Here is a 20,359-nt window from a genome sequence, read left to right as displayed (position 1 = left end):
ATGTCGGCGGCGGTGCTCAGACAGCGCGGATCAGGGTATAACGCGCACCCACAATTTTCCCCTGATTTTAAGGGGGGAAAAAGTGCGCGTTATACGCCGATAAATACGGTACATGCCAAATGTGGCATGTAAGGGGGCGAGGAGTGGATTAAGCGCAAGTTCCACTTTTGGGTGCAACTCCGCTTTAAGTGGGAGAAAGATGTAGAACAAGAATTTACCTGGGACCAATGGAAAGAAGCATTCCATATAGCTAGCAAGTCATCAGCATGTATTGAACACTGGGACAATGCACAAAAAAATAATAAAATAGATGGTACCTGACCCCATATAAATTAGCCAAAATATATCCCTCAACGTCTAATGAGTGCTGGAGATGCAACGATCAGATAGGAAACCTTTTACACATTATGGAGCTGTAAAAATCTACATTCAGCTTCTGGAATTCAATTACTTCCTTTATAGCAGATCTCACAGGCATCCTAAATAAACTAAACCCTGCCACAGCTTTACTAGGTATCAATTTGGATATCTATCCGAAAGAATATAGAACAATTGTATTCCACACACTAGTAGCAGCAAGACTCACTATAACCAGCCTGTGGAAATCCAAGGGCACGCCCAACCTATCGCCAGTTATAGCTAGAATCAATATACAGGCCCAATACGAATTAATGATACAGGCCCAATTCGAAGTAATATAAATATTACTCCACTACTACATTCAGAAAGAAATGGTTTGCTTGGATCACCCATCCTAGAGCATCCAAATACTTAAGAGTGTAATATTTAATCTATCGTCAAGTTTGAATTACATCAAAGTCAGATATATGCTTACCCCCAGATGCAATGTATTGTCTTGGACCTACTTTATTGATCTATGTAGCAAGTTTTGTTAAGTTAATTCAATTACCTATATATATATAATCCCCCCCCCCTTTTACATACATACATATATATATATATATATATATATATATATATATATATATATATATATATATATATATATATATATATATATATATATATATACACACACACACACACATTTTATGTTTTCTTTAGGATTTTTTTTTTATATACAAATAGTTAACTCAATTGGAGGCCTATCCATGCCTACAGATTGAACCCGATAGGGGTAGGCTGGTACAGGCTACCAAGTAATGTATTGTTATAAGAACAATCTTATGAACCAAGGTAACTCGGTTGGTTACTAAGGCTTAATGTGACAATTTTAATCTGTACTGTGAATACTTTCAATAAAAATCTATTGTTTAAAAAAAAAAAAAAATGAAACTGATTCATTCCGTAAGTACTGTTATTAGCTGTGATTGGCCCTGTCTGTACCATGTGATCACTTTGACCAATCCCAGCTAGCAACACAATTGTACACAATGAATGGCACGAAATGAAGCCACCCATTGCTTACAATTGTCATGTGATCTGCTGTAATTGGTCACAGCACAGTCAACATGATACTGGCAGTGGCCCGGTCGACAGTGACAGATCACGCCACAGCTTGGCCTGTGGAGTGCATGCGAGGCGTCTACCCGGGGACGACGAAGGTCCCCGTCTCGCTGACATTTGACTATAGGCCGGGTGGACACTGGTTAAACACCTCTGTATCTAACTTTTTAAACCTCCTTGAACCTTCTTTGTCTCCAAAGAAAACACTGACCCAAAGCAAACTTTATGCTTTAAACTTCTCATCTGAGATTTCAAAAGGCAGAAATTTCTATACTACTTGACCGTGAAAATCTTCCTCTTCTGCAAGTATTCCGTAAGAGATTCCACCAAAATCGCGTTTCTTTTGACACTGATCTTTGAAGAAGATCTTTAGACCAAACAGAGACCCTTTTCTTGTGCATTCATCATGTCATCATCATCCAATACATGATTACTTAGTAGTGGGCATAGCTCCTTTCTATACAGGAGACACAGATCTAGTCTCTAGTAGTCCCAGACCACAGATGGTACAGATCCATTCTTTAAAATGGACTCAAAACTATTCTCTATAGTAGTATAGGAGTAGTCCCAGACACTTTCCCCATAGTGGCCACAGATCCATTCTCTATAGTAGTCCCAGACACTTTCCCCATAGTGGCCACAGATCCATTCTCTATAGTAGTCCCAGGCACTTTCCCCATAGTGGCCACAGATCCATTCTCTACAGTAGCCCCAGACACTTTCCCCATAGTGGCCACAGATCCATTCTCTATAGTAGTCCCAGACACTTTCCCCATAGTGACCACAGATCCATTCTCTATAGTAGTCCCAGACACTTTCCCCATAGTGGCCACAGATCCATTCTCTATAGTAGTCCCAGACACTTTCCCCATAGTGGCCACAGATCCATTCTCTATAGTAGTCCCAGACACTTTCCCCATAGTGACCACAGATCCATTCTCTATAGTAGTCCCAGACACTTTCCCCATAGTGGCCACAGATCCATTCTCTATAGTAGTCCCAGACACTTTCCCCATAGTGACCACAGATCCATTCTCTATAGTAGTCCCAGACACTTTCCCCATAGTGGCCACAGATCCATTCTCTATAGTAGTCCCAGACACTTTCCCCATAGTGACCACAGATCCATTCTCTATAGTAGTCCCAGGCACATTCCCCATAGTGGACATATAGCCATCCTTCATAATGGGTTCCGATTCATTCTTTTTAGTGGCCACAGATCCATTCTCCATAGTATTTTCAGATATGGCCCCAAATAGATTCTTCCCATCAGTTAGCGCCACATATTCATGGATTGCCTTGTCGTCTCTCTTGGAATGGATCTGAGAATATAAAACCCAGGACGACAGGTCAGGTGACAGCATGGAACATCCTCACAGAACACATAGGATTTAGAACAGTAACACATCATCATCATCATCAACACCTGTGTCCAGGAGCTCTCATCCATCCCTAAACGCATGTAAATCGCTGTGTGCGCAGATACATGCAAATAGCAATGGCTCCTCCTCTAAGCCTGCCAGTACTTTCTACAGGCTGAATGGAAGTTGCTTTCCCGCATACCACTGTCATCTCTGCCACAAGAATTTGTGGGTTCTTGTTGTGGAATTCCAGTGTATGCAGGTAATCACCTGTGTGAAGGAGGCTTAAGACTCTTACAGTACATGGGTGTCATGCACTAACACACCCGCCACCAAAAAGCTCCTTCGGGAAATGAAGCCTGGCAATGCTACCTGAGCTGCCTAGAGATAGATTGGTTCCCCATCCAAACATTAAGGCTGGATTCACACTTGTGCATTGCGTTTTTGAGCTCCGGAGTCTTTGGCAAGATATCAATCAGCAGTTCATCTGCATTGTAGCTGTGCATTTGCTGACCTGGGAGAGGGGAGGGAGAGAGGAGGGAAGAAGTGTACTGTAGGTGACTGCGATAGTGTGTCAGTCTTGCCGCTGATCGACAATACCAGACACTGTGTTTGGTTTGAATCATGAGGGGGAACTCCACGCCAAATTTTAAATAAAAAACCGCCATGGGTTCCCCTCCAAGAGCATACCAGGCCCTTAGGTCTGGTATGGATTTTAAGGGGAACCCCTATGCCGAAAAAACAGCGTGGGGGTCCCCCCAAAGTCCATACCAGACCCTTATCTGAGCATGCAGCTCGGACGGTCAGGAAAGGGGGTGGGGACAAGCAAGCGTCCCCCCCCCCTCCTGAACCGTACCAGGCTGCATGCCCTCAACAAACATGGAGGGGGTGCTTTGGGGCAGGGGGCGCGGTGCGGGCCCCCCCCCCACCTCAAAGCATCTTGTCCTCATGTTGATGAGGACAAGGCCTCTTCCCGACAACCCTGGCCAGTGGTCGTCGGGGTCTGCGGCTGGGAGGCTTATCGGAATCCGAGAGCCCCCTTTAACAAGGGGGACCCCAGATACCAGCCCCCCCACCCTATGTGAATGAGTATGGGGTACATCGTACCCCTAAACCTGGAGGAAAAAAAGTGTGGAGTTTGACACCCTTGCTCTAGCACCTTCACTCCTAGAGGGTGCTACACCTGTGGTAGTACACTGCTATGAATTGGTTGCAGGAAACAGGGCCAGCCTGTCCATTAAGGGCGTGCGGGCACCACCCCCCTATCCATGCTTCCAAATTTTTTTTATGGCGCCAATTAGAGCTAGAGGCTCTAATAGGCTTCAATATAGGGTGGGTTTGGGGAGCAGAGAGTGCGTGCTCTCAGCCCACCCAGGTGTGTTACAACAGCAAATGAATATTTACTGTTGTAACACTGATCCTTCTCCCGGCAAATCAGGAAGCGGGTTTTGACACCAGTCACCCGATTGGCTGAAAGGACAGTCGATCCTATTGAACGCCTAGGAGAAGTGGGAGGAGATGGAAGCCACCATGGAGGAGAGCATGTAGAGCCAAGCTGCTGCCCGCCACCTGCCACGTTGGGGGTAAGTGGAAGAACGACCGGCAAACATCAGCGGGTGGGGAGATGGGTGGTTGTCTGTCGCCCCCCACAGAAAAAAAAAAAAAAAAAACAGCCGCCACTGCCAGGAAAACGGAAAACTGTATCAAATTCCTACCATAATTTTCCTTTCCTGCCGCCAATCCATGGCAGCACGCTACTCACTAGATCAACTCCTCTCGAATGGAAACAGCAATTCATGGATGGAAATTCAGCAGGCTCCTGCAGAACTGACTGAATTTCAATTTAACGTATGGCCAATTTTAGGGTGTCGAGCGTCGGCTCACAGTAAGCAGGTGGTAATGATGAATCTATTTCTGCATTTACTGAATGACTTATGATTAGTGTCCCCTAGAGAGGAATATCACTCACCCGATATAGAATGTAGAATGTCACCGTCGCCGCTAGCAATATCAATATCATTAGAACACCAAACAGAGCAACTATTTTCCTTCCATATGTACGAGAATCTGCGAGAGCAAACATGATTAGGAAATTAAAAAACACATTTAATGCACAATATATATGTGTAAAGTGCTGCGTAAATTGATGGCACTTCATACAGTGCTGTAAAAAAAGCATTTTCTCCCTTTCTGATTTTAAATTATTTTTTGCATATTTGTCACACTTAAGTGACACAGATCAAACACATTTTTATTACACAAAGATAACCCAGAGTAAATGCAAAATGCAGTTTTTAAAATGATTTAATTTATTAAAAAAGGAAAAAAAAAGCGGTCCAAACCTGCCTGGCCATATGTGAAAAAGTAATTGCCCCCTAAACGTAACAACTGGTTGTGCCTCCCTTGGCGGCAATAATTGCAATTTAGTGTTTGCGATAACTGACAAGCAGGCATGTACTGGCAATTGGCACTACCGGGAGTCAGGTGCAGCGAGTGATCACGATTTCACTCCTGTCACCAAGACGCAGCTGCCGACACTTGCTGTAGAGAGGATGAGGCTTTCTGCTCCCTCCAGCCTGCAGGGGGAGATAGACAGCCGGTGTCTTGTCGATCTGGTTCCCCTATCGAGATGGTTCCCCGCCTGACTGCGCAGACGCGGATGAAGCCCACGGAAATCTCCGAACCTTGGGCGGCATCCAGGCTCATTCCTTAACATCCCCGTAGATTGGAGGATGTTAAAATAAGAGCCAGGAGGCCGAGCGACCGGAGCGAGCCATCCGAGCGAAGCGAGGACGTGAGGCCGACTGGCCACTTACCTCAGATTCCACGTCGCCCTGGAGGTTCGGTGATTTCCGTTGGCAAGGATTGCGCCTGCGCAGTCAAGACAGGAACCATATCGATAGGAGGAACCATATCGTCAGATCACCGGCAGACTTGCCTTCTTCTCTCCCCTTATCACTTGTCACCTATCACATGACTAGAAAGAGGAACAAAATGTTCTCTTCAGAACTGTGAGTACATGTGGGAGGGGGAGGAGAGGGAGGACACTCTGATGTGAAATGGGCTGCTGATGGGGGACACTTTGATGTAAAGGGGGCTGCTGATGGGGGACACTCATGTGAAATGTGCTGCTGATGGGGGACACTTTAATGTAAAGGGGCTGCTGATGGGGGACATTCATGTGAAATGTGCTGCTGATGGGGGACACTTTAATGTAAAGGGGCTGCTGATGGGGGACATTCATGTGAAATGGGCTGCTAATGGGGGACACTTTAAAGGGGTTTTCCACCCATTTTTTAAGTTTATTAAAAGTCAGCAGCTACAAAAAGTGTAGCTGCTGGCTTTTAATAAACAGACACTTACCTGCTCCACGGCTCCAGCGACGCACCGGCCGGGGCTCCGCTCCTCGCCCCCCCTCGCCGGCCGGCGTCTTCATTCCTAGTGTGGGCACCCGGCAGTGACAGCTTTCGGCTTCACGGCCGGGCACCCACTGCGCATGCCCCTCGGCGGAAGGAGGAAGTGGGACAGGAAGTCCCCTTCTCCTGAAGCCCTCACTGCCCCCCCAAAAAAATTACATGCCAAATGTGGCATGTAAGGGGGGAAGGAGTGGGTTAAGCGGAAGTTCCATTTTTAGGTGGAACTCCGCTTTAATGTAAGGGGCTGCTGATGGGGGACACTTTAATGTAAGGGGCTGCTGATGGGGGACACTTTAATGTAAGGGGCTGCTGATGGGGGACACTTTAATGTAAGGGGCTGCTGATGGGGGACACTTTGATGTAAGGGGCTGCTGATGGGGGACACTTTAATGTAAGGGGCTGCTGATGGGGGACACTTTGATGTAAGGGACTGCTGATGGGGGACACTTTGATGTAAGGGGCTGCTGATGGGTAGGGATGAGCCGAACACCCCCCTGTTCAGTTCGCACCAGAACCTTCGAATGGACCGAACGTTCGCGCAAAAATTTAGAACCCCATTGACGTCTATGGGACTCGAACGTTCGAATACAAAAGTGCTCATTTTCAAGCCTAATATGCAAGTTATTGTCGTAAAACGTCTTTGAGAACCCGGGTCTTGCCCCAGGGAACATGTATCAATGGAGTTTATTTTAAAAAACGGTTGTTTTTTCAGGAGCTCCTGAAAAAACAACAGTTTTTTAAACTTTTTTTCCATTGATACATGTTCTCTGGGGCAAGACCCGGGTTCTCAAAGACGTTTTCACAGGCATACTATAGACACCCAGCAGGTACAATATTTAAAGGAATTTTTAATGTTTTTTTTATTTATTTTTTTATTTTAAGCATCATTAAAATCACTGCTCCTGAATCTTTAGGTGCAAACTACAGAGCACACGGCCAGTACACACCAAGTAGCTTTAGGTGCAAACTACAGAGGACACAGGCAATAAACCACGTAAGAATACTGCAGCTAGCACAATCACCTGCCTGCCAGTAAATTAGGAAGAACTGATCTAGCTAAACTATACAGTGTATAAATATATGTACAACTCCTGGGATGTATATATATCCTCTACACACTGTAACATTAACTGACTAGCCTGCCTGCTCTATCTACCTACAAAAAATGACACTCTCTCTCTGTTCTCTGTTAACTGCCACAACACAAGGCCGACCTGCAGGCGGCCTTTTATAGTGTGGGGCGTGTACTAAACCCCCTGAGCCATAATTGGCCAAAGCCACCCTGGCTTTGGCCAATTATGGCTCTTCGTTTTTGCGCGCTGTGATTGGCCAAGCATGCGGGTCATAGTGCATGCTTGGCCAATCATCAGCCAGCGATGCCACAGTGAATTATGGTCTGTGAAACGTAACTCGAATTTGGCGTGAACGACCCGTTTTGTTCGTATCTCGAATACGAAGCTCATCCCTAGTGCAGGCTTTTGGAACAGCCCAGGATGCGGTGACCCCTGGCAAATCATCGTTCGACCCCCGAGGGGGTCCCGACCTCCAGGTTGAGAACCACTTCCTTAAAGGAGTTGTAAAGGAAAAAAATGTTTTTGCTGAAATGACCGTTTACAGGGTATAGAGACATAATAGTTAACTGATTGCTTTTAAAAATGATTAAAAATAGATAAAAATCATTTATATAATGTACCTGCAGTTTCAGTTTCGTTTATGCATGCTTTTTCATGCTTCTGTGAAGTACACAGAGCTAATAGAGGGCAGTGATGGTTTGTAAAACGAAAGTGATTGGTGTTGAGGGGTTTTAGACACACAGTAATCCCACCTCCTTGATTAGTGACCACAGAGAGAAAGCTCCCATGACTTTTTTCATCATCAGGAAACAGACTGTTCAGAACAGAGAGGAATTACAGCAACATCAGAGCAAAAACGAACAATGAGGACATGAAACCAGGACTTCAGTAAGGTAAAGGAAGCTATTTAGCTAAAAAAAAAAAAAATTCCTTTAGTGACCCCTTAACCACTTAAGCCCCGGACCTTTAGGCAGCTAAATGCCCAGGCCAGGTTTTGCGATTCGGCACTGCGTCGCTTTAACAGACAATTGCGCGGTCGTGCGACGTGGCTCCCAAACAAAATTGGCGTCCTTTTTTCCCCACAAATAGAGCTTTCTTTTGGTGGTATTTGATCACCTCTGCGGTTTTTATTTTTTGCGCTATAAACAAAAATAGAGCGTCAATTTTGAAAAAAATTCAATATTTTTTACTTTTTGCTATAATAAATATCCCCCAAAAACATATATAAAAATGTTTTTTTCCCTCAGTTTAGGCCGATACGTATTCTTCTACATATTTTTGGTAAAAAAAAATTGCAATAAGCGTTTATCGGTTGGTTTGCGAAAAATTTATACCGTTTACAAAATAGGGGATAGTTTTATTGCATTTTTATGAATTATTTTTTTTTTACTACTAATGGCGGCGATCAGCGATTTTTTTCGTGACTGCGACATTATGGCGGACACTTCGGACAATTTTGACACATTTTTGGGACCATTGTCATTTTCACAGCAGAAAGTGCATTTAAATTGCATTCTTTATTGTGAAAATGACAGTTGCAGTTTGGGAGTTAACCATAGGGGGCGCTGTAGGAGTTAGTGTTCACTTTGTGTGTGTTTACAACTGTAGGGGGGTGTGGCTGTAGGTCTGACGTCATCGATCGAGTCTCCCTATAAAAGGGATCACTCAATCGATGCAGCTGCCACAGTGAAGCACGGGGAAGCCATACGGCGTTTACATACGGCGCTCCCTGCGGGAATCCGACCGCCGCATGTAGCGGGGGGGGGTTCCGATCGGACCCCCCACCCGCTAGAAGGCAAGGACGTACATGTACGCCCATTTGCCTGTACGTGCCATTCTGTGGACGTACATATACATGCGGCGGTCGGGAAGTGGTTAATGCATCCTATTCCTTGGTTGATCCTGTTTCTATCCCTATTGGTTGGTGCGTAGATATTTGTGTTCTAAAGAGTGATATTTTACTTTCTCTCTGATAAATCTTACACCTTTTATCTAATGCTCTATTTTGTACAACCCCTAATTTAAGTGGCGATTCTACCCTGGAGCGATGAATATGATCTGTACCGCCGTGCAATGTTCTTGTTTGATAACCTGTTGCTGCTTCTGTTTTGTATTGATTGTTCAATAAAATCTTTTCTTTTACAAAATGCAGGTTTTTTTTTTGTTTTGCATATTTGTAACACTAAAGTTATTCATCTCAAACAAATGTTATTACACAAAGATGACCCACGTAAACACAAGGGGGCAGATTCACATATAACTGCGGCGACGTAACGTATCGTAGATACGTTACACCGCAAGTTTTCATCTCAAGTGCCTGATTCACCAAGCACTTGCGATGAAATCCTCCGCTGGCGGCCTCCGGCGCAAGGCGGGCCAATTTAAATGGGCGTGTGCCATTTAAATTAGGCGCGCTCCCGCCCTGGACCTACTGCGCGCGCTCCGTTTCGTAATTCCCATCGTGCTTTGCGCACCGTGATGTCATTTTTTCAAACGGCGACGCGCAATTCCGTATTCCCGGACGGCTTACGCAAACAACGTTATTTTTTAAATTTCGACGCGGGAACGACGGCCATACTTTATACAGCAATACGATTGCTGCGTAAAGTTAAGGCACTAAAACAACCGACTAACTTTGCGACGGGAAACTAGACTAGCGGCGACGTAGCGAACGCGAAAATCCGTCGTGGATCGCCGTAACTCCTAATTTGCATACCCGACGCTGGTTTACGACGCGAACTCCCCCCAGCGGCGGCCGCGGTACTGCATCCTAAGATCCGACAGTGTAAAACAATTACACCTGTCGGATCTTCTGGATATCTATGCGTAACTGATTCTATGAATCGGCCGCATAGATAGAAACAGGGATACGACGGCGTATCTCGTCTGTGAATCTGGCCCAAAATGCTTATTTTTTTTTTAACCACTTCCCGACCTCCTCATGTACATTTACGTCGGCAGAATGGCACGGACAGGCACAATCACGTACCTGTACGTCCTCTGCAAGACGTGGGTGGGGGGTCCGATCGGGACCCCCCCGGTACATGCGGAGGTCGTGTCCCCTCGGGGAGCGATCCGGGACGAGGGCGCGGCTATTCGTTTCTAGCCGCTCCGTCGCGATCGCTCCCCGGAGCTGAAGAACAGGGAAAGCCGTGTGTAAACACGGCTTCCCCGTGCTTCACTGTGGCGGCTGCATCGATCAAGTGATCCCTTTTATAGGGAGACTCGATCGATGATGTCAATCCTACAGCTACACCCCCCTTCACTAGTAAACACACACACAGTGATCCCTAAATGTTACAGCGCCCCCTGTGTTTAACTCCCAAACTGCAACTGTCATTTTCACAATAAAGAATGCAATTTAAATGCATTTTTTGCTGTGAAAATGACAATGGTCCCAAAAATGTGTCAAAAGTGTCCGATGTGTTCGCCATAATGTCGCAGTCACGAAAAAAAATCGCTGATCGCCGCCATTACTAGAAAAAAAATAAAAAAAATAAAAATGCAAAAAAACTATCCCCTATTTTGTAAACGCTATAAATTTTGCGCAAACCAACCGATAAACGATTATTGCGATTTTTTTTTACCAAAAATAGGTAGAAGAATACGTATCGGCCTAAACTGAGGAAAAAAAATGTTTATATATGTTTTTGGGGGATATTTATTACAGCAAAAAGTAAAAAAATATTGCATTTTTTTTTCAAAATTGTCGCTCTATTTTTGTTTATAGCGCAAAAAATAAAAACCGCAGAGGTGATCAAATACCACCAAAAGAAAGCTCTATTTGTGGGGAAAAAAGGACGCCAATTTTGTTTGGGAGCCACGTCGCACGACCGCGCAATTAAAGCAACGCAGTCCCGAACTGTAAAAACCCCTTGGGTCTTTAGCCAGCATATTGGTCCGGGGCTTAAGTGGTTAACTTGGGTTATCTTTGTGTAATATTAACATTTGATGAGCTGAATAATTTAAGTGTTATAAAAAAAAAACAAAAACAAAAAACCTGCATTTTGTAAAAGAAAATATTTTATTGAACAATCAATACAAAACAGAAGCAGCAACAGGTTATCAAACAAGAACATTGCACGGCGGTACAGATCACATTCATCGCTCCAGAGCAACAAAAAAACAGAAAAACAAAACACACTTTTTCACAGCACTGCAAGTACTTGTAATAAATAAAATATACAATGTATCAGTTTGTATGGTCAGTGGCCAAGCAACGTTTTACCGGATTAATCCTCTGTCAAGAGTGCAGAGAAAGGTGAATTGGGGTTGATCTACTAGAACTGGTGCAGCTTGTGCATGGCAGCCAGCTTCTGACTTCAGCGTGTTAATTAACCACTTAAGGACCCCTTCACGCCTATACACGTCGGCAGAAGGGCACAAGCACGTACCTGTACGTCCTCTTTGAGTGCCCAGCCGTGGGGTTGCGAGCTCCGTGACCGTGCCCGCGGGCCCGATCGCCACCGCCGTCCTGCGATCGGTCACCGGAGCTGAAGAACGGGGAGAGGTGAGTGTAAACAAACCTTCCCCGTTCTTCTCTGTGGCGGTGTCACTGATCGTCTGTTCCCTGATATAGGGAAAGACGATCACTGACGTCACACATCCAGCCACGCCCCCCTACAGTTAGAAACACAGATGAGGTCACACTAAATCCCTTCAGCGCCCCCTAGTGGTTAACTCCTAAACTGCAATTGTCATTTTCACAGTAATCCGTGCATTTTTATAGCACTTTTCGCTGTGAAAATGACAATGGTCCCAAAAATGTGTCAAAATTGTCTGATGTGTCCACCATAATGTCGCAGTCATGAAAAAGAAAAAATCGCTGATCGCCGCCATTCGTAGTAGTAAAAAAAAAAAATATTAAAAAAATGCAATAAAACTATCCCCTATTTTGTATTAAATTTTGCGCAAACCAATCGATAAACGCTTATTGCGATTTTTTTTTACCAAAAATACGTATCGGCCTAAACTGAGGAAAAAAATGTTTTTTTATATATTTTTGGGGGATATTTATTATAGCAAAAAGTAAAAAATATTGCATTTTTTTCAAAATTGTCGCTCTATTTTTGTTTATAGCGCAAAAAATAAAAACCGCAGAGGTGATCAAATACCACCAAAAGAAAGCTCTATTTGTGGAAAAAAAAGGATGTACATTTTTTTGGGGAGCCACGTCGCACGACTGCGCAATTGTCAGTTAAAGCAACGCAGTGCCGAATCGCGAAAAGGGGCAAGGTCCTTAAACTGCATAATGGTCCGGGTCTTAAGTGGTTAAGCTTTGACAATATACCCCTGTTCACACCGGTGTGACTTGTCATAAGATTTGACAGGTCCAAAACGTATGACAAGTCGCACCCTATGGTTAGTAATGGAACTGTTCAAGTTAGTGCTGCACCGATTAAGAAAATTTTTGGGGATTTCAGGTGAGGTCGCACAGATGTCAGTCAAGTCGCACCTGAAGTTGCACTGAAATGCGGCTTTGAAATAGTGCGATTTCAAGTGAAGTCACCTAATTTCACAGTTGGATTTGGTGTGAACGGGGGCTAAAACCTGGAAGCTGATTGGCTACCAGTGTGAGCTGCACCAGATTTTGCACTCTCCAGTTTTAGTAAATCCCCCCCCATTAGTATTATTCTGTGTTACACTCCCACTATGATACCCCAAAGAAGAGGAGACAGGCTGATCACAATCTATAACACGCCAATACCTTCCACATTCAGACAAGTTCTGGAAACAGGATCATTGAGCCGGTATTCCCGGATCTCCTCACTGACTGGGTTTGTGATTCTGACCCGGAATCTCCTCTCGGCGTCGTCTCTCTGCACATTGGGGATAATCAGAGTCCTATTCTCATCTATTAGCCGGTATCTTCCAGGTAGAGACTCCCCGTCCACCTCCCAGGTCACAGCGCTCTCTTCTCCGGAGAACTGGACGCTCACCGCCATGTCCTCGCCCAGCCGGCTACAGTTACTGGTGATGTTGGAGATGAGAACCGGATCTGGAATGATCAGAAGGACAGTCGCCATCAGTCATAGGTCACCAACACAGAGTCCAGATACATAGAATATGTATCGAAGAAGAAGGCCCCCCTGGAAAAAGAGCTAAAGAAGACAGGGGGGCCCCCGGAGCTGACTAATAAATTACTTTAAAAACCCTGTCGTGTGTTTATTTACTTTTATACTTTGCCTCCAGGTACCCATTCACATAGGGTGGGGGGGCCGGTATCTGGGGGGCCCCTTATTAAAGGGGGCTCCCAGATTCCGATAAGCCCCCCACCCGCAGACCCCGACAACCAACGGCCAGGGTTGTCGGGAAGAGGCCCTGTCCTTATGAACATGGGGACAGGGTGCTCTGGGGTGGGGGGGGGGCCGCAGTGCGCCCCCCCTGCCCCAGAGCACCCAACCCCCCCATGTTGAGGGAATGCGGCCTGGTACGGCTCAGGAGGGGGGGGGCGCTCGCTCGTCCCCACTCCTTTCCTGACCGGCTGGGCAGCGTGCTTTGGATACGTGTCTGGTATGGATTGTGGGGGGACCCCCACGCCAGTTTTACGGCGTAGGGGGGGGTCTCCTTACAACCCATACCAGACCTAAGGGACTGGTATGCCCCGGGGGGGGGAACCCATGCCGGTTTTTTATTCAAAATTTGGCGTGGAGTTCCCTCTCAGGATTCATACCAAATGCCGCAGCTAGAATTGGCGGGAATCCCAAGTCGGATCCCCGTCGCTTCTATGACGCGCTCGCTGGAATGTGCTTTTTCTATTCCAGTGAGTGCGAGATGTCGGCACCCTGACGCCGAGAATCAGCGCGATGCTGTCCTGCTGGAAACACATTCTCGGCAACAGGTACTGTACACACACTTATTGCTAGTCATGTGATCTGTACCCCCCCCCCAAACTGAGTACTGATAAAAGTGCGACGCATCATATGGGGTCTTACCCAGGACACGGATGTCTGTAGAGGACACAGGATATCTGTTGTTAGCGCCTTGACGCCAGATCTTATACACACAGGAATCATCCTTCCCAGCTTGTGTCAGCTTCCAGCAGCCGCTGACTTTGTCCAGGTGGATTCTGTGTGTGTTGCCATATATGTCGCCGTTGTTACAGTGGAGCTCCAGCAGCGGCTCCTCTTCTCCTCCACATTGCTTGTAAAGCTCCATAATCTCTAAAACCCCAGGAGGACACGTCATATCACAGCCGGTTACGTTTGCTCCTGTGCGTACGTACACCAGTCCCCATGAGATTTCCAGGAAGAATACCATGAACAGAAGACCTAAGTAAAAAAAAAATATATATAATAATAATAATAAAAAGTAAAAATATAAATAAAAACTTATATATTATCCACTTAAGGACCTCATGTATATATACGTCAGCAGAATGGCACGGACAGGCACATGCACGTACCCGTACGTCCTCTGCTTGACGTGGGTCGGGGGTCCGATCGGGACCCCCCCCCCCCCCGTACATGCGGCGGTCGGTAAGCCTCGGGGAGCGATCCGGGAGGACGGCGCAGCTATTCGTTTCTAGCCGCCCCGTCGCGATCGCTCCCCGGAGCTGAAGAACGGGGAGAGCCGTATGTAAACACGACTTCCCCGTGTTTCACTGTGGCGGCGCATCGATCGAGTGATCCCTTTTATAGGGAGACTCGATCGATGACGTCAGACCTACAGCCACACCCCCCTACAGTTGTAAACACACACTAGGTGAACCCTAAATGTTACAGCGCCCCCTGTGGTTACCTCCCAAACTGCAACTGTCATTTTCACAATAAACAATGCAATTTAAATGCATTTTTTGCTGTGAAAGTGACAATGGTCCCAAAAATGTGTCAAAATTGTCCGAAGTGTCCGCCGTAATGTCGCAGTCACAAAAAAAATCGCTGATCGCCGCCATTAGTAGTAAAAATAATAAAACTATCCCCTATTTTGTAAACGCTATAAATTTTGCGCAAACCAATCGATAAACGCTTATTGCGATTTTTTTTACCAAAAATAGGTTGAAGAGTATGTATCGGCCTAAACTGAGGAAAAAACATTTTTAGATATGTTTTTTGGGGGATATTTATTATAGCATAAAGTAAAAAATATTGCGTTTTTTTCAAAATTGACGCTCTATTTTTGTTTATAGCGCAAAAAATAAAAACCGCAGAGGTGATCAAATACCACCAAAAGAAAGCTCTATTTGTGGGAAAAAAAGGACGTCAATTTTGTTTGGGAGCCACGTCGCACGACCGCGCAATTATCAGTTAAAGCGACGCAGTGCCGAATCGCAAAACCTGGCCTGGGCATTTAGCAACAAAATGGTCCGGGGCTTAAGTGGTTAAACTAAACTATATATACGGTAACCATTTCCTAAAATTCGTATAGAATGATTTTGAATTAGAATAGAATAGAAAATAGAAAAGAATAGAATTGAATAGAAAAACAATAGCACAAAATAGAATAAAATCGAATATATGTTTTTCTAGTTTATTCTTTTCTATTTTGTATACCAATCTTTTGTATTCAAATTCATTCTATATGAAATCCAAATTTTGGAAGAGGTGATATAAAAACATCGTCCAAAATTCGAATTTGGATAGAAAAGATTAGGATAGAACCTAAAATAATAGAAAAACAATAGAACAGAACTTATAAAAACATCTTCCGCAATTCAAATTTCATTCACAATGAATTTGAATAGAGAAGATTAGCATAGAGTACAAAAGAATAGACTAGAAAAACAATAGAACAAAAGTGAATAAAATATTATATTTTATTCTATTCTATTGTTTTTCTAGTTTATTAACTTTTCTATTATTTTCTATTCTATTCTAATCTTTTCTATTCCAATTCGATTTCATTCTATATGAAATTTGAATTTTGGAAAATGATTATATGTAAAAAAAAAAAGATCGAATGTGGTAGTTTTTTCTAATTTTGTATTTTTTTTTTCGAATGCAGTAGATTTTTTCTAATCGAATTAAATTTTTCAAATTTGATCGACTTTTTAGGAATTCTGTAAAAAAAAATTCTAATTCTAATATGAAACCAATCTGTTATAATATTTTTTATTCAAATTCGATTTCATTCAATAAGAAATTCGAATTTCGTATAAAATGAATTCAAATTCGAATAGAAAGAGATTAGAATGAAATAGAAAAGAAAAACAAGAGAATAGAATAAAATATAATATATATTATAATTGATTCTATTCTGTTCTATTGTTTTTTTGTTTTTCTATTCTTTTATATTTTAGTTTCCATAAATTTTAATTATTTTCCAATCTATTCTAGAATTCAAATTTATACTATTCGAATTTCGGAAGACTGTCATGTTCTATTTTATTACATTCTATTAACTTCTATTCTATTCGTTTTTATTCTATTGCTTTATTGTTTTATATTCTATTTTATTGTAGTTTTTAGAAAATCGATTTCTATTTTTTCAAATTCGATTTCCGTTCGCGTTTTTTCGAATTTGTTTAAATTCGTTCATTTTGTAATTCGGAAATTCGGATGCATACGAATTTCCGAATAATGAAAAATTTGTCCGAATTCGAAATTCGTAACGAAAAGAAATGCACATGTCTAGTTTCGGCTACAAAGCTCACGCCCTTCTTCAGATGGATCATTTATTACATGGAAATCAATAAATTTCAAGTGCAGCAATCCCTGGACTTTTTTCTTTATATATGGCCTTTGGGAAGGCTTGATTGCTGGTACCAAGACGTATACCGTGTGCTGTCAGTTAAAGCGACGCAGTGCCGAATTGCAAAAAGGGGCAAGGTCCTTAACCTGCATATTGATCCGGGGCCTAAGTGGTTAAAGTCCCACGCTACACTACCTCTAGTTTGAATTTTAGTAAGAAAAATAATAATAAAAATGCCATAAAAACTATCCCCTATTTTGTAAACACTATAAATTTTGCACAAACCAATCAAACGCTTATTGCGATTTTTTTTTTACCAAAAATAGGTAGAAGAATACGTATCGGCCTAAACTGAGGAAGAATTTTTTTTTTTTACATTTTGTTTGGATATTATAGCAATAAGTAAAAAAAATAAAAAATTTTATTCAAACTTGTCTTTTTTTGTTTATAGCACAATTTTTTTTTTAATCTGCAGAGGCAATCAAACATCACCAAAAGAAAGCTCCATTTGTGGGGGGGTGGGGGGTGGGGGACATCAATTTTATTTGGCTACAATGTCACACGACTACGCAATTGCAGAAAATGGCCCAGTCGTTAAGGGGGCAAATTCTTCCTGGACTGAAGTGGTTAAAGTAACTAAAAAGGTAAAACCATTTGTAGATTTGGACACAACCATTAAAGCGGGAGTTCACCCATTTATAAAAAAAAAAATTTCTCCCCTTAGCTTCCTGCTCGTTTTGTCTAGGGGAATCGGCTATTTATATTAAAATATGAGCAGTACTTACCCGTTTTCGAGATGCATCTTCTCCGTCGCTTCCGGGTATGGGGCTTCGGGACTGGGCGTTCCTTCTTGATTGACAGTCTTCCGAGAGGCTTCCGACGGTCGCATCCATCGCGTCACTCGTAGCCGAAAGAAGCCGAACGTTGGTGCGGCTCTATACTGCGCCTGCGCACCGACGTTCGGCTTCTTTCGGAAAATCGTGACGCGATGGATGCGACCGTCGGAAGCCTCTCGGAAGCCTGTCAATCAAGAAGGAACGCCCAGTCCCGCAGCCCATACCCGGAAGCGACGGAGAGGATGCATCTCGTAAACGGGTAAGTACGGATCATATTTTAAAACAAATAGCCGATTCCCCTAGAGAAAACGAGCAGGAATCTAAGGGGAAAAAGTGCCCTCTAAGGGTGAACCCCCGCTTTAAGTTTATATGTTTGTGTCCTGGGAACAGAAGCATTACTTAAATTGTAAAAAGACTGTTGGGCACCCCAAGGACAGCAATACTGCGGTGCATGTAGCGGTGAACATTGGGTATATCGTGGTGAGAAGTGGGTGTGGACAATTTGTGTTCACAATGGGAAGATCTTAAAGGGGCCATGGTTAAATAAAACCTGAGCCTCCTTGTACCCTTAAAATATACTTTAGATTGCTGTGCCACAAGCAAGTCTCACAGACAAGTATAAACCTCAGCACAAAGTTCTTCTATCACATATGATTTTGTGCACATGGGACAGACAGAGAGCTAACACTTCATCTTGTCTACCTTGACCATGTGTCCCCTGGAAGATTTTACGCAACACTGTACACAAATTACATTTATTTCCCCCCCCCCACACACACACACATAGAGCTTTTTGGCAATTCTTTTTATTATTATTATTATTATTATTATTATTATTATTATTATATAAATGAAAAAAGACCAAACATTTGGAAAAAATAATATTGTTTTAGTTTCTGCTATAAAACATAACAAATTATAAAAAAAAAAAAAAAAAAAAAAATGTCTTCATAAATTTGGGCCAATATGTATTCTGCTACATATCTTTTGGTAAAATAAAATAAAAATACCAATAAGTGTATTGATTGGTTTGTGTGAAAGTTGCAGCGTCTACAAACTATGGGATATATGCTGGAATCTATTTTATACAGTGGAACCTTGCATTTCGAGCGTTGTCCGTTCTAGGAAAATGCTTGTGATCCAAAGCACTCGCATATTAACCACTTAAGACCCGGACCATTATGCAGGTTAAGGACCTTGCCCCTATTTGCGATTCGGCACTGCGTCGCTTTAACTGACAATTGCGCGGTCGTGCGACGTGGCTCCCAAACAAAATTGGCGTCCTTTTTTCCCCACAAATAGAGCTTTCTTTTGGTGGTATTTGATCACCTCTGCGGTTTTTATTTTTTGCGCTATAAACAAAAATAGAGCGACAATTTTGAAAAAAATGCAATATTTTTTACTTTTTGCTATAATAAATATCCCCCAAAAATATATATAATTTTTTTTTTCCTCACTTTAGGCCGATGCGTATTCTTCTACCTATTTTTGTTAAAAAAAAATAAAAAATATATATCACAATAAGCGTTTATCAATTGGTTTGCGCAAAATTTATAGGGCCAGATTCAGGTACATCTGCGGCAGCGTAACGTATCGCATTTACGTTACGCCGCCGCAAGTTTTACGGGCTTGATTCACAAAGCACTTGCCTATAAAGTTGTGGCGGCGTAGCATAAATCCCTCCTGCGCAAGCCCGCCTAATTCAAATGATCCGGGTAGGGGGCGTGGATCATTTAATTAAGGCGCGTTCCCGCGCCGAACGTACTGCGCATGCTTCGTTTTGAAATTTCCCGCCGTGCTTTGCGCAAAATGACGTCGCACCGACGTCATTTTTTGAACGTAGACGTCAGTTACGTCCTTTCCTATTCACGGACGACTTACGCAAAAAAAAAAAAAAAATTTAAATTCAACGCGAGAACGACGGCCATACTTAACATGGCAAGTCTAACTATAGGCCACAAAATAGCAGCTTTAACTATACGCCGGGAAAAGCCGACCAGCGACGACGTAAGAGAATGCGACGGCCGCGCGTACCTTCGTGGATCGACGGAAAATGCTAATTAGCATACCTGACGCGGAAAACGACGCAAACTCCACCCAGCGGGCGCCGAAGTATTGCACCTAAGATCCGAAGGCGTACGAAGCCGTACGCCTGTCGGATCGAAGCCAGAAGCCGTTATATCTTGGTTTGAGGATTCAAACTAAAGATACGACGCGGCAAATTTGAAAGTACGCCGGCGTATCTGTAGATACGCCGGCGTACTCGCTCTGTGGATCTGGCCCATAGCGTCTACAAAATAGGGGATAGTTTTATTGTATTTTAATAAAAAAAAAATTTACTACTAATGGTGGCGATCAGCAATTTTTTTCGTAACTGCGACATTATGGCGACACATCGGACAATTTTGACACATTTTTGGGACCATTGTCAATTTCACAGCGAAAAGTGCTATAAAAATGCACTGATTACTGTGAAAATGACAATTGCAGTTTGGGACTTAACCATTAGGGGGCGCTGTAGGGGTTAAGTGTGACCTCATCTGTGTTTCTAACTGTAGGGGGGCGGGGCTGGACGT

General features: G+C 43.4%; 1 protein-coding gene across 1 annotated transcript in view; it reads right to left on the bottom strand.

The window, feature by feature from the left end:
* Positions 1-1,037: 1,037 nt before the first annotated feature.
* The window catches only part of LOC120928129, an 85,602-nt gene continuing 66,280 nt past the window's right edge, over positions 1,038-20,359 (bottom strand). Inside the window, exons 2-5 of the mRNA XM_040339244.1 lie at positions 14,253-14,588; positions 13,025-13,315; positions 4,798-4,895; positions 1,038-2,789 (exon numbers count right to left, since the gene is read on the bottom strand). Coding sequence (XP_040195178.1) covers positions 2,013-2,789; positions 4,798-4,895; positions 13,025-13,315; positions 14,253-14,588 — 1,502 coding nt within the window. The 3' untranslated portion in view covers positions 1,038-2,012. The remainder of the gene's footprint in view (positions 2,790-4,797; positions 4,896-13,024; positions 13,316-14,252; positions 14,589-20,359) is intronic.

The sequence above is a fragment of the Rana temporaria genome, chromosome 2 (assembly GCF_905171775.1).
Source record: "Rana temporaria chromosome 2, aRanTem1.1, whole genome shotgun sequence".
Taxonomy (NCBI): Eukaryota; Metazoa; Chordata; class Amphibia; order Anura; family Ranidae; genus Rana; species Rana temporaria.
The sequence above is the reverse complement of the archived record's forward strand: the minus strand, read 5'-3'. Positions and strand labels throughout refer to the sequence as shown.